The sequence below is a fragment of the Scyliorhinus torazame genome, chromosome 14 (genome assembly GCF_047496885.1).
Source record: "Scyliorhinus torazame isolate Kashiwa2021f chromosome 14, sScyTor2.1, whole genome shotgun sequence".
Taxonomy (NCBI): domain Eukaryota; kingdom Metazoa; phylum Chordata; class Chondrichthyes; order Carcharhiniformes; family Scyliorhinidae; genus Scyliorhinus; species Scyliorhinus torazame.
In genome coordinates this window covers 121,641,874-121,652,222 of record NC_092720.1, presented here as the reverse complement: position 1 = coordinate 121,652,222, position 10,349 = coordinate 121,641,874, and the positions used below count along the sequence as shown (strand labels likewise).

At 49.1% G+C, this 10,349-nt stretch overlaps 1 protein-coding gene across 1 annotated transcript; it reads right to left on the bottom strand.

Moving 5' to 3' along the window:
* Positions 1-2,242: 2,242 nt before the first annotated feature.
* Positions 2,243-8,852, bottom strand: LOC140389988 (uncharacterized). Its single transcript, XM_072474738.1, has 2 exons — positions 6,542-8,852; positions 2,243-4,445 (listed from the first exon to the last, which is right to left on the bottom strand). The coding sequence occupies exon 1, from the start codon at positions 8,630-8,632 to the stop codon at positions 7,157-7,159; it is 1,476 nt and encodes a 491-aa protein (XP_072330839.1). The 5' UTR covers positions 8,633-8,852; the 3' UTR covers positions 2,243-4,445; positions 6,542-7,156.
* Between the last annotated feature and the right edge of the window lie 1,497 nt (positions 8,853-10,349).

The following is a 10,349-nucleotide window of genomic DNA, read 5'->3' as shown; positions in this document are numbered from 1 at the left end:
CCACCGTGGAAAAGACCTTGTATTGCGCGATCCCGTTGACCAGGTCGGATATGCGGGGGAGAGGATACGCGTCAAGCTGCGTATATCTGTTGATGGTCTGGCTATAGTCTATGACCATCCTATGCTTCTCCCCGGTCTTTACAACACTACTTGAGCTCTCCAGGAGCTGTTGCTAGCCTCAATGACACCATCCCTCAGTAATCGTTGGACCTCCGACCTAATAACGATCCGATCCTGGGCACTGTACCGTCTGCTCCTGGTGGTGACGGGTTTGCAATCCGGGGTGAGGTTCGCAAACAGGGATCGACCTTGAGGGTCACGAGGCCGCAGACGGTGAGGGGGGGGTATAGGGCTGCCGAATTTGAAAGTTAGGCTTTGGAGGTTGCACTGAAAATCTAACCCTAGGGCGGTGGCAGCGCAGAGGTGGGGAAGGACGTCGAGCCGGGTGTTTTTAAACTCCTTTCCCTGGACCGTGAGATTCGCTACGCAAAACCCCTTGATTTCTACTGAATGAGACCCGGAAGCCAAGGAGATTTTTTGGTTAACGGGGTGAACGGGGAGAGAACAGCGCCTTACCGTGTCGGGGTGTATGAAGCTCTCCGTGCTCCCAGAGTCGATCAGACAGGACGTCTCATGCCCATTGATGAGCACCGTCGTCGTTGCAGTCAAGAGTGTTCAGGGCCGCGACTGGTCCAGGGTCACTGAGGCTAGTCATGGCAGCAGTTGGATGTTCTCTTCGGGCGGTGTGTGGTCATCTGAATTGTGGTCCTGAGAATCCAGCCAAGATGGCGGCGCCCACTGGTCACACATGGCTGGGGGTGTACAAGATGGCGGCGCCCATCCATCGCACGTGGTGTCCGAGAGACAAGATGGCGGCGCCCGGAGGCCACACGTGGCCCTGGAGGAGGAAGATGGCCTGCATGGGGCCCGTGGAGAGGGTTGTGGTGGCGGTCCGTATTTGCCTCCTGGGACCGCAGTGACCGCCCGGGCCTGGCATACCGCCACGAAGTGGCCCTTTTTGCCGCATCCTTTGCAGAAGGATGAGCGGGCTGGACAGCGCTGCCGGGGGTGCTTGGCTTGCCCGCAAAAATAGCATCGGAGTCCCCCGGGGTTGCCAGGCTGTCTCACAGCACAAGCTTGTGGGGAGATGGGAGGTGCAGCGGGGTCTGCCACAGGGGGGTTCCACGCTGCCCAGGGGGCTGCCACGCAGTTGGGGACGTAAGCGCAGGCATTTCGGGAGGCCACATCCAGGGAGCTGGCAAGGGCCCGTGCTTCCTTGAGGCCTAGTGTCTCTTTCTCCAGCAATCGCTGGCGGATTTGGGAGGACAGCATACCTGCAACGAAAGCGTCCCAGATCAAAGGTTCTGTGTGGTCGCTCGCCAAAATTTGCGGGCAGCTGCAGTTTCGCCCCAACACCAGGAGCGCACAGTAGAATTCCTCCAGCGGTTCCCCGGGGATTTGATGCCTCGTCGTTAGTAGATGTCGGGTGTAGACCTGGTTTACAGGGCGAATATTATGTCCTTTCAGCAGATCCATTGCGGCCTCAAAGTCGTCCGCATCCTCGATGAGGGTGTAGATTTCTCGGCTCACCCTCGAGTGCAGAATTTGTAGTTTCTGGTCTTCCGTGGGTGTGTGTTCGGCCGTCCCGAGATATCCGTTGAAGGACGCCAGCCAGTGCTTGAAGGTTGCTGCTGAGTTGGCCGTATGGGGGCTGAGTTGCAGACACTCCGGCTTGATTCGGAGTTCCATTCTTTAAAATCTAGTGTAATAAATTGATGCTCGATCAATAACTCCAGAAACGAGATTGCAGACAATTGAAGGCTTTAATACGCTAGATGTTTCCCCCAGCAGCGCAGGTACAGAAGAAAGCTGCTGGGGCAGCACGGGCTCTTATACCCCGCCTTGCAAGGCGGAGCTAACATGCAAGCTTATCCAATGGGAACAAGTACATTCTCCACCAATGGTATTCCGGCATTACTAGGTTATGGGCCAAATGCAGCCAATTGGGACAAGCTTAGTGGTAAAAACTGGGCGGCATGGACAAGTTGGGCCGAAGGGCCTATTTTCATGCTGTAAACCTTTATGACTGTATGACTCTTCTGAGGGAGAAAGTCCCACCCTTGGTCTGTCTTGGCTGCTGGCAGTGTGTTATTGCTGCGGGGTGGGCTTTTTTTAAGTAATTCGGTTTGTAAATGACGCATTGCAAATGCCCCCACATAAAATGTAACACATTCATAAATAATCAACTTTCACAAAAGTATTTTATTTGTATGATAATTATTACATTACAATACTTATGAATTATACTGCTGGACTTTAATCAACAAACAATAATCTGTAAGGTGTGTTCAGTTCAGATGGTGTAACTCAGTTTGCCACCTTTATACAGGGCTACAATGATATTCAATGAATCGCAACTCAAAAAGCTTCCCTCGGAACCAGAGAGGAGGTGGGTAAAAGAGGGGAAGAATATCTTGTTCACGTTTGTTCACTCAGTGAGATTGACTGAGAGGAAGGCGTGGTGTGATAATATGAGTGTGATAACAGTCTGGTGCTAGGCCTTGTGATTGTACGCAGGAAGGTCTAGTATACGGAAAACCTGGTGTGAGGATAGGCGTGCAAAGAAAGCCTTGTGGAAGGATATAAGTGGAAGACCTTTTATGAAGGCATGAGTGTGATAAACAGCTGATGAGCAGTCTTAGGAAGGCCTTGCTTGAGGATAAAAATGCAAGGATAATTCTTATGAGAACAGCGGTGTGACGATATGCATGTGACAAAGGCCCAGTTATGAGGAAATAATGTTGCCTTGTGAGGATGTGTGAGATGAAGACCTGGTCTGAAGATATAAGTGTAAGCTAGGCCCTGTAATGGTAAAACAGGCCACGTGAGAATATTAATGTGAAGGAAAGAAAATCTTGAATTTCTATAGCACCTTTCATAACCTCAAGATGTCCCAAAGTGCTTTACAACCAATACAATACTTTTGAAGTGTTCATTATTGTAATATAGGAAACGTGGTAGCCAATTTCTTCACAGCAAGCTCCCACAGACAGCAATGTGATGATGATCTATAATCTTTTTTTGATGTTCTTTGAGGGATAAGTATTGATTAGGATATCGGAAATAACTCCCCTGCCCTTCTTTGAAATAATACCAGATATATGTATGTGGTAAAGGCCGGTCGGTGTACTGAAGGCCTTGTGAGGATATGACTGTGAGGCATGAAGGCCTTATTGTTTAAAGGAAGTCTATTGTGAGGATAGAGTGTAGGGAAGGCCTCACAGCAGGTTACACCATATCCAGCTGAGAAGGCAGACAAGGTCTAAAGAAAAGGTTAAAACTTGGAAGAACAAAATGTACAGGGCTATTGGGGATGAGGAAGGAAATGGGATTAATTGGATAGATGCTGCAAGAGTTGGAAAAAACAAATGCCAAACTCTCTCCTTCTGTGAGTCAATACTATCATTGTCAGAAAAGCCTGTGTGAGGACACGAGTGTGAGAAAGGCCTAGGAGTGTAATGATATGAGTGTGAAGAAGACCCAAAAAAACCATTGTTCTTAGCCCCAAAACGGCTTTCTTCCTAACCCAACACTTCTTTCACCCCACCTTGTTCAATCTCTTCACGCCTATATCCAGGACTTGTCATTCTTTCCCGCCACTTTAACAGTCTCCAGTTTGCCAATCCTATTGAATGTCCATTCTCTCTCCATCTTCGTCCCCAACCAGGGTGGGCAGAGGGCTTTCTGCTTCTTCCTTGAATGGAGGACCCACCAGTTTGTTTCCACTCTCGGTTACATCTCAAACTTTGTCCGGTTCTCACTAAAGGTCAATGATCACAAACGTTAACTTGAATTCTCCCTCCACAGATGTGTGAAGAATTCCACACACAAACATTGCAGGATGAGAGGAGCAAACAGATTGGACCTGGTGCTGATCGGACTCTCATGGTTGGATTCTCCGCTGGCGGGATCCTCCGTTTCGCTGGCAGCGGACTCATGCCTGCGGATTTCCCGACAACGTGGGGGTGCCCACAATGGGAAACTCCATTGGCTGGCTGTCGGGACGGAGAATCCCACTGCCGGCCGGGGCGCGCCGCACCAGAAAACGGGTGCGGCGGGACGCAGGATCCCACCCCCTGTTTTTCATGATAATTTGATCGAGATTGGTGATACCTCAAAAATGTCAGAAGGGTTCTGACAATTCTCCTGTCCCCAAGTGAAATGCAATATGTGGAAGTGATCTTCAGAGTATCGAAGTCTCTTTTCTCCCAGTTGAGGACTATTGTTTCTGAGATTTTCCCCTTTTCAGGACGTTGGAGTGGATAAGGATGGCATGCCGTTGCCATGGCAGCAGTTGGTTTTCATCATATCCGAGCTGCCTGAAGACAGCAGACTGCTCACTCATCTCTTGATTCTTTATTTCCGTCCTTCTCTCTTCCAGTATCCTGTGGAACAATGGGTTATTTTTCAACTTCATGGGTCGCTGACTCTAATCAGACAAAGTGGATTTCCCTCCCATCATATAACCCACCCCAGTGGCACAGCTGAAATGAACTCCATCCCCACCCTACATCCCACAACCCCAGAGTAACTTGTTGCCAACTAGTTGTCAACTGGTGTTAAATTAGTTAAGTGCCACAGTGGGTAAATGCACTGCTGGATGTGGCACTGAACCCTTCAAGGTTAAGAGCCCCCAGATTCCTAACGCCGCCGGGGATCCGGGTTCGATCCTGGCCCCGGGTCACTGTGCATGTGGAGTTTGCACATTCTCAGCATGTCTGCGTGGATCTCACCCGTTCAACCCAAAGATGTGCAGGGTAGGTGGATTGGTCACGCTAAATTGCCCCTTAATTGGAAATTAGTTTTTTTTTAAAAGAGCTGCCAGATTGGCTTCCCAGCTGTTGTTGGATAGAATCAGCTGAAGCATTGGTTGGAGGCACTGTGCCATGTTAGAAGAGGGAGCATTACTAGAACTAATGAGTGCCATGGTGGCACAGTGGTTAGCACTGCTGCCAGGAGCCCGGGTTCGATTCCGACCTTGGGTAACTGTGTGGAGTTTGCACTTTCTCCCCGTGTCTGCATGGGTTTCCTCCCACAGTCCAAAGGTGAGCAAGTTAGGTGGATTGGCCATACTAAATTGCCCGTGAGAATCCAAAGATGTGCAGGTTAGGTGGGGTTATGGGGTTATGAAGATAGGGGAGTGGGCCGAGGTGGGCATAAGTGGGGAGCTCTTTCAGAGGGCTGGTGGAGACTGGATGGGCCAAATGGCCCCTTGCACTGTAGGAATTCTATGATTCTAATTATCATCCAAGGACTCCAGCTGGACAAGTGTGGCAATTGGCAGACGATTGGGCTCACACCATCTTATTCTGCACTGTTGAAAAGTCTGCCTGTGCCTAATAAATTGTCAATAAGATGTCCACCTAGGCCTCACCCCTCCCTCTCTCTCTCTCCACTTCTAAACCCCTCTGAGAAACTGTGTTCGTCCAAGCCTATTTTTTTATGGCTCCCTGATTACCTTTGCCCCACCATTGACCTTCGAGTTCTCTCCCCAAACCTCTCTTTCTCTGTCCCTTTCTTAGCCTTTGCTGAAAATCTACCTCTCTGACCCAGCTTTTAGTCAACTGCCCTAATGCCTCCTTTCCCTCAAGCCAATTTTTGTCTGATTCATGTGGTAAAGTATCCCAAAGAGGGTGAAGGCACTCTGGGAATGGAAGCTGCTGCTGTTGAGGCACCAGCTGGAAATTTAGTCCAGAATTAGTAGTGGTGGATTTAGCTCAAAGCACCGCTGAACAAGTCAATTTTACGTTGCTAGAGGCAGCCTAATGTTCCTCAGGGCGCCGTCAATAAATAATCGTGACAAACATTTGGCACGATTAGCCCCCTCTGCAGGCGGCAACCCAACGATGCTCTACCAGCTGAAGGCCCAGGTCTCCAGCCCACTGGAATATGTGCCCCCTTGACTATTGACCTATGACTCTGAGCAAAAAACTAAGATGACAACCTTTGTGACATTTAATGTTACGGTGACTTCCCTGTGTGCTAATCTGTGCAATGGTGACTGGCTTGTTCCTCGGTGACTTGCTGAGGGTTCTCAACAGAAGCCTTGGTCGAGTATTGTGAGACCTCCCTATCCTTTGTCGTTGACCATTTTCTCTTCAGCAAAGGCTGACGGAATACTAGAATCATAAAATCCCTACCGTGCAGAAGGAGGCCATTCAGCCCGTCGAGTCTTGACCGACCCACTGAAACAGCACCTAACCTAGGCTCGCTCTCCCACCCTATCCCCATAATCCTGTAACCCCACCTAACCTGCACATCTATGAACTATAGGAGGAAACCGGAGCACCCGGAGGAAAGCCACGGACACAGGGAGTCCACACAGAGAGTCACCCAAGGCCAGAATTGAACCCGGGTCCCTGGCACTGTGTGGCAGCAGTGGTAACAACTGTGCCACCATGCCACATCATATGGAGTGCAACTGAGTTTGCGAAGAAATTACTTGAATGGGGGCGAGGTCAACTGCTGGAAATGAACTCACCAATTATGAATCTTCCAATAGTTTTCAACGTGTTCAGCAGTGAACAAAGGATCAATCACAGGGGAAGGAGGAGCATGGGAAGGACTTTGTCAGATCTTCTGAGTAGGGACCAGAGATTAGTCCATGGTGTGTGAGTACGGTGAGGAAGATTAGAGTGAGGATGTTGAGGAGGAAGAGATTAGAGTGCGTGGAATGAGGAAGAGATTAGAGTGCGTGGAATGAGGAACAAGATGAGAGAAGAATGAGGGTGTTCGTGATTGGGATGAGGATTTAAATGAGGGGGAAGAGGCAGAGGGTTTGGGAATGGAGTAAGGAGCAGAGTAAAGAGAGTGGAGTAAGGAAAGATATGAGTGAGTTGAATGACTAGATTGAGTGTGAGGAGGAGGAAATTGTGATAGTGTGAGGAAGAGTAGGGGTTGGAGCGAATGTCAGGAGGGGGAGGTTGGAGTGAGTATCTGATCAACGCGATGAGGTTGGAGTGAATGTCTGAGGAAGGGAATGGAGTGTGTGCCTGAGTAAGGGGAAGAGGTTGGAGTGAGTGTCTGAGGAGGAAGTTGAAGGGAATGTCTGTGAGGGGATGTTGTGTGTGTCAGATACGGGAGGGGGTTGGAATTATCATCTGAGGAAGGGGAGGGGATAGAGCACATGTCTGAAGAGGTTGGAGTGTGTTTCTGAGGAAGGGGAGGGGTTTGGAGTGAGTGTCTCAGGAAGGGGTAGGAGTGTGCTTCTGAGGAAGGGGGGGGTTTGGAGTGAGTGTCTGAGGAAGGGGTTGGAGTGTGTCTCTGAGGAAGGGGAGGAGTTTGGAGTGAGTGCCTGAGGAAGGGATTGGAGTGTGTCTCTGAAGAGGGGAGAAGTTTGGAGCGAGTGCCTGAGGAAGGGGAGGAGTTTGGAGTGAGTGTCTGAGGAAGGGGAGGAGTTTGGAGTAAGTGTCTGAGGAAGGGGTTGGAGTGTGTTTATGAGGAAGGGGAGGGGGTTGGAGTGAGTGTCTGAGGAAAGGGTTGGAGTGTGCCTCTGAGGAAGGGGAGGAGTTTGGAGTGAGTGCCTGAGGAAGGGGCTGGAGTGTGTTTCTGAGGAACGGGAGGGGGTTGGAGTGAATGCCTGAGGAAGGGGTTGGAGTGTGTTTCTGAGGAAGGGGAGGGGGTTGGAGTGAGTGCCTGAGGAAGGGGAGGAGTTTGGAGTGAGTGTCGGAGGAAGGGGTTGGAGTGTGTCTCTGAGGAAGGGGAGGAGTTTGAGTGAGTGCCTGAGGAAGGGGAGGAGTTTGGAGTGTGTCTCTGAGGAAGGGGTTGGAGTTTGGAGTGAGTGTCTGAGGAAGGGGTTGGATTGTGTCTCTGAGGAAGGGGAGGAGATTGGAGTGAGTGTCTGAGGAAGGGGTTGGAGTGTGTCTCTGAGGAAGGGGAGGAGTTTGGAGTGAGTGCCTGAGGAAGGGGTTGGAGTGTGTCTCTGAGGAAGGGGAGGGGTTTGGAGTGAGTGCCTGAGGAAGGGGTTGGAGTCTGTCTCTGAGGAAGGGGAGGGGTTTGGAGTGAGTGTCTCAGGAAGGGGTTGGAGTGTGTCTCTGAGGAAGGGGAGGTGTTTGGAGTGAGTGTCTGAGGAAGGGGTTGGAGTGTGTCTCTGAGGAAGGGGAGGAGTTTGGAGTGAGTGTCTCAGGAAGGGGTTGGAGTCTGTCTCTGAGGAAGGGGAGGAGTTTGGAGTGAGTGCCTGAGGAAGGGGTTGGTGTTTGGAGTGAGTGTCTGAGGAAGGGGTTGGAGAGTGTCTCTGAGGAAGGGGAGGGGTTTGGAGTGAGTGTCTGAGGAAGGGGTTGGAGTGTGTCTCTGAGGAAGGGGGGGGGTTTGGAGTGAGTGTCTGAGGAAGGGGTTGGAGAGTGTCTCTGAGGAAGGGGAGGGGTTTGGAGTGAGTGTCTGAGGAAGGGGTTGGAGTGTGTCTCTGAGGAAGGGGAGGGGTTTGGAGTGAGTGCCTGAGGAAGGGGTTGGAGTGTGTCTCTGAGGAAGGGGAGGAGTTTGGAGTGTTTGAGAAAGGGTTGGAGTGAGTGACATGACTACCGGTCAGGTTGATTGCGTTGATGCAGAATCTTGTTCCAGGTTTGTGAGGGATCATTTTCCTACGAGAGCGTATGTCAGTGTTACAAAGCTCCCTCACTGCCTGGCTGGGAACTGCTTCACTGACCTTGAGAGTTGTGCCTGACTGGCTTCTGGTGCAGCCGTTCCCTTACTCTGCTGCTTCTTAATTAACCCAACAGTCTTATACCTGACAAGCTGTAGCCTTTAAAGAATTGACTCAAATCGATTCCAACTCCAGGGGCAACACTCACCTTTGCTTCTTCCTGTTGAGAACCAAAATAAGAGAATGTGTTAAAGAAATGTTGCCGATCTGTACAAAAGCATCATTGACAAAAGCAAATAAAATGCTGAGATTTAGCAGGATATATTCAAGGGTCCCTCACCAGGAAATCAGAATTGGATTGAGAAAGGTACAAAACTGTTCGCGGCCCGCACTCTCAGTTAGAACTGCGGTTAAAAGGTGTGCACACAGTTCCAGGCCCAATTTCTGGTTTCAGTGTGAGTTTAACAATCTCAGCTGATGTATGAGTTAGGATATTTATGCTGACTTATATGTTCCCAGGCTAGGATGAGCCTATAACACAGTCAGGGTTTCTCTCCCGATCATATTCCACTGTCCCAACTAGAAATCTGTGTACACCAGTTGGATGGACTGGTCTTGGCTGCCGACCCGGGTGAGGTATGGAGGGGATGGTCAGTGCCCATAGGGTAGTACCAGGAGAGGCAAGGGAGATGGAAAATGGATTGTTATATTACCTTTTGTGTTAATATGTCGTTATTCTTTCCCTTTTGATCCAGAATGGTCCGTTGAGTTGATAAAGAAACCACCAATCTTTGTATTAAAGCAAAACTAACTTATTGAATAATGATTAATTAAATAGAGTTCAAACACTCTCCTGAGCTATATCTATTAAGAAAGTAAGGTTGTATCTGATTAACAAGAATACACATATATAATCTAGTATTTATAATAATGCCCTCGTGCTAACTCGCTCTCTAATCTAAACTACTCTTCGTGCTGGTTGCTACTAATCTTCTTCTACCCAGCAGTCCCTGAGGGCTGATACCTGTACTGGGAACTGGTGGCGCCCTCTAGTGTTTGACTTACACTGAGATGTAATAATTAACCCTTCACTGGAGTACCTATATACATATCATTACATACATTTCAGTCACTCTCTGTGGAGGTCATTGTGGGTGCAGTCAATGTAAACCACTCTTGAAGCAGGTCATGATAAATTACTCTGTAGGGGCATTCCTTGAGCTGACATGTGCACTTTCCACCTCACTTTAAGCTTCAGATACTCCCCGTAATAAATGAGAACTGAAGTTGGGCTCTCCAATAATAACTGCTGATTCAGCTGATCAACCTAAGTTCTGATGATACGTACTTTTCTCTGTTCAGTTTCTGAATCATCATTTCTCTTCTCCACGGAGGAAGATCGCTGAAGGGCACTGTTTCTTTCAATTCCTGCGGAGAATGAGTGAAACTAATGATTTAAACATTGAACTGAAAATACACTTTATCATTGAGCTCTGTCTGATAAATCTCCCACGTCCAACCAAACTGAAAAATAAAGCAACATCTTGGTCCAGGAATATGCCCATTTGTTTACTTATAATCTCCAATTCTTTATTTTGTCTTTTCCAAATTTAATGCTAATTATGTGTCCTCTTCAAAGCTGCTCGTCACCACCTTCCCAAAAACGTGCAAGATTCCATCCTCCTTCCTCATCTCCTGACTGTCTAAACCC

Bases quoted from the DNA above. Each gene is read 5' to 3' on its own strand.
- LOC140389988 (XM_072474738.1), bottom strand. From the start codon at position 8,632: ATGATCCCTCACAAACCTGGAACAAGATTCTGCATCAACGCAATCAAC.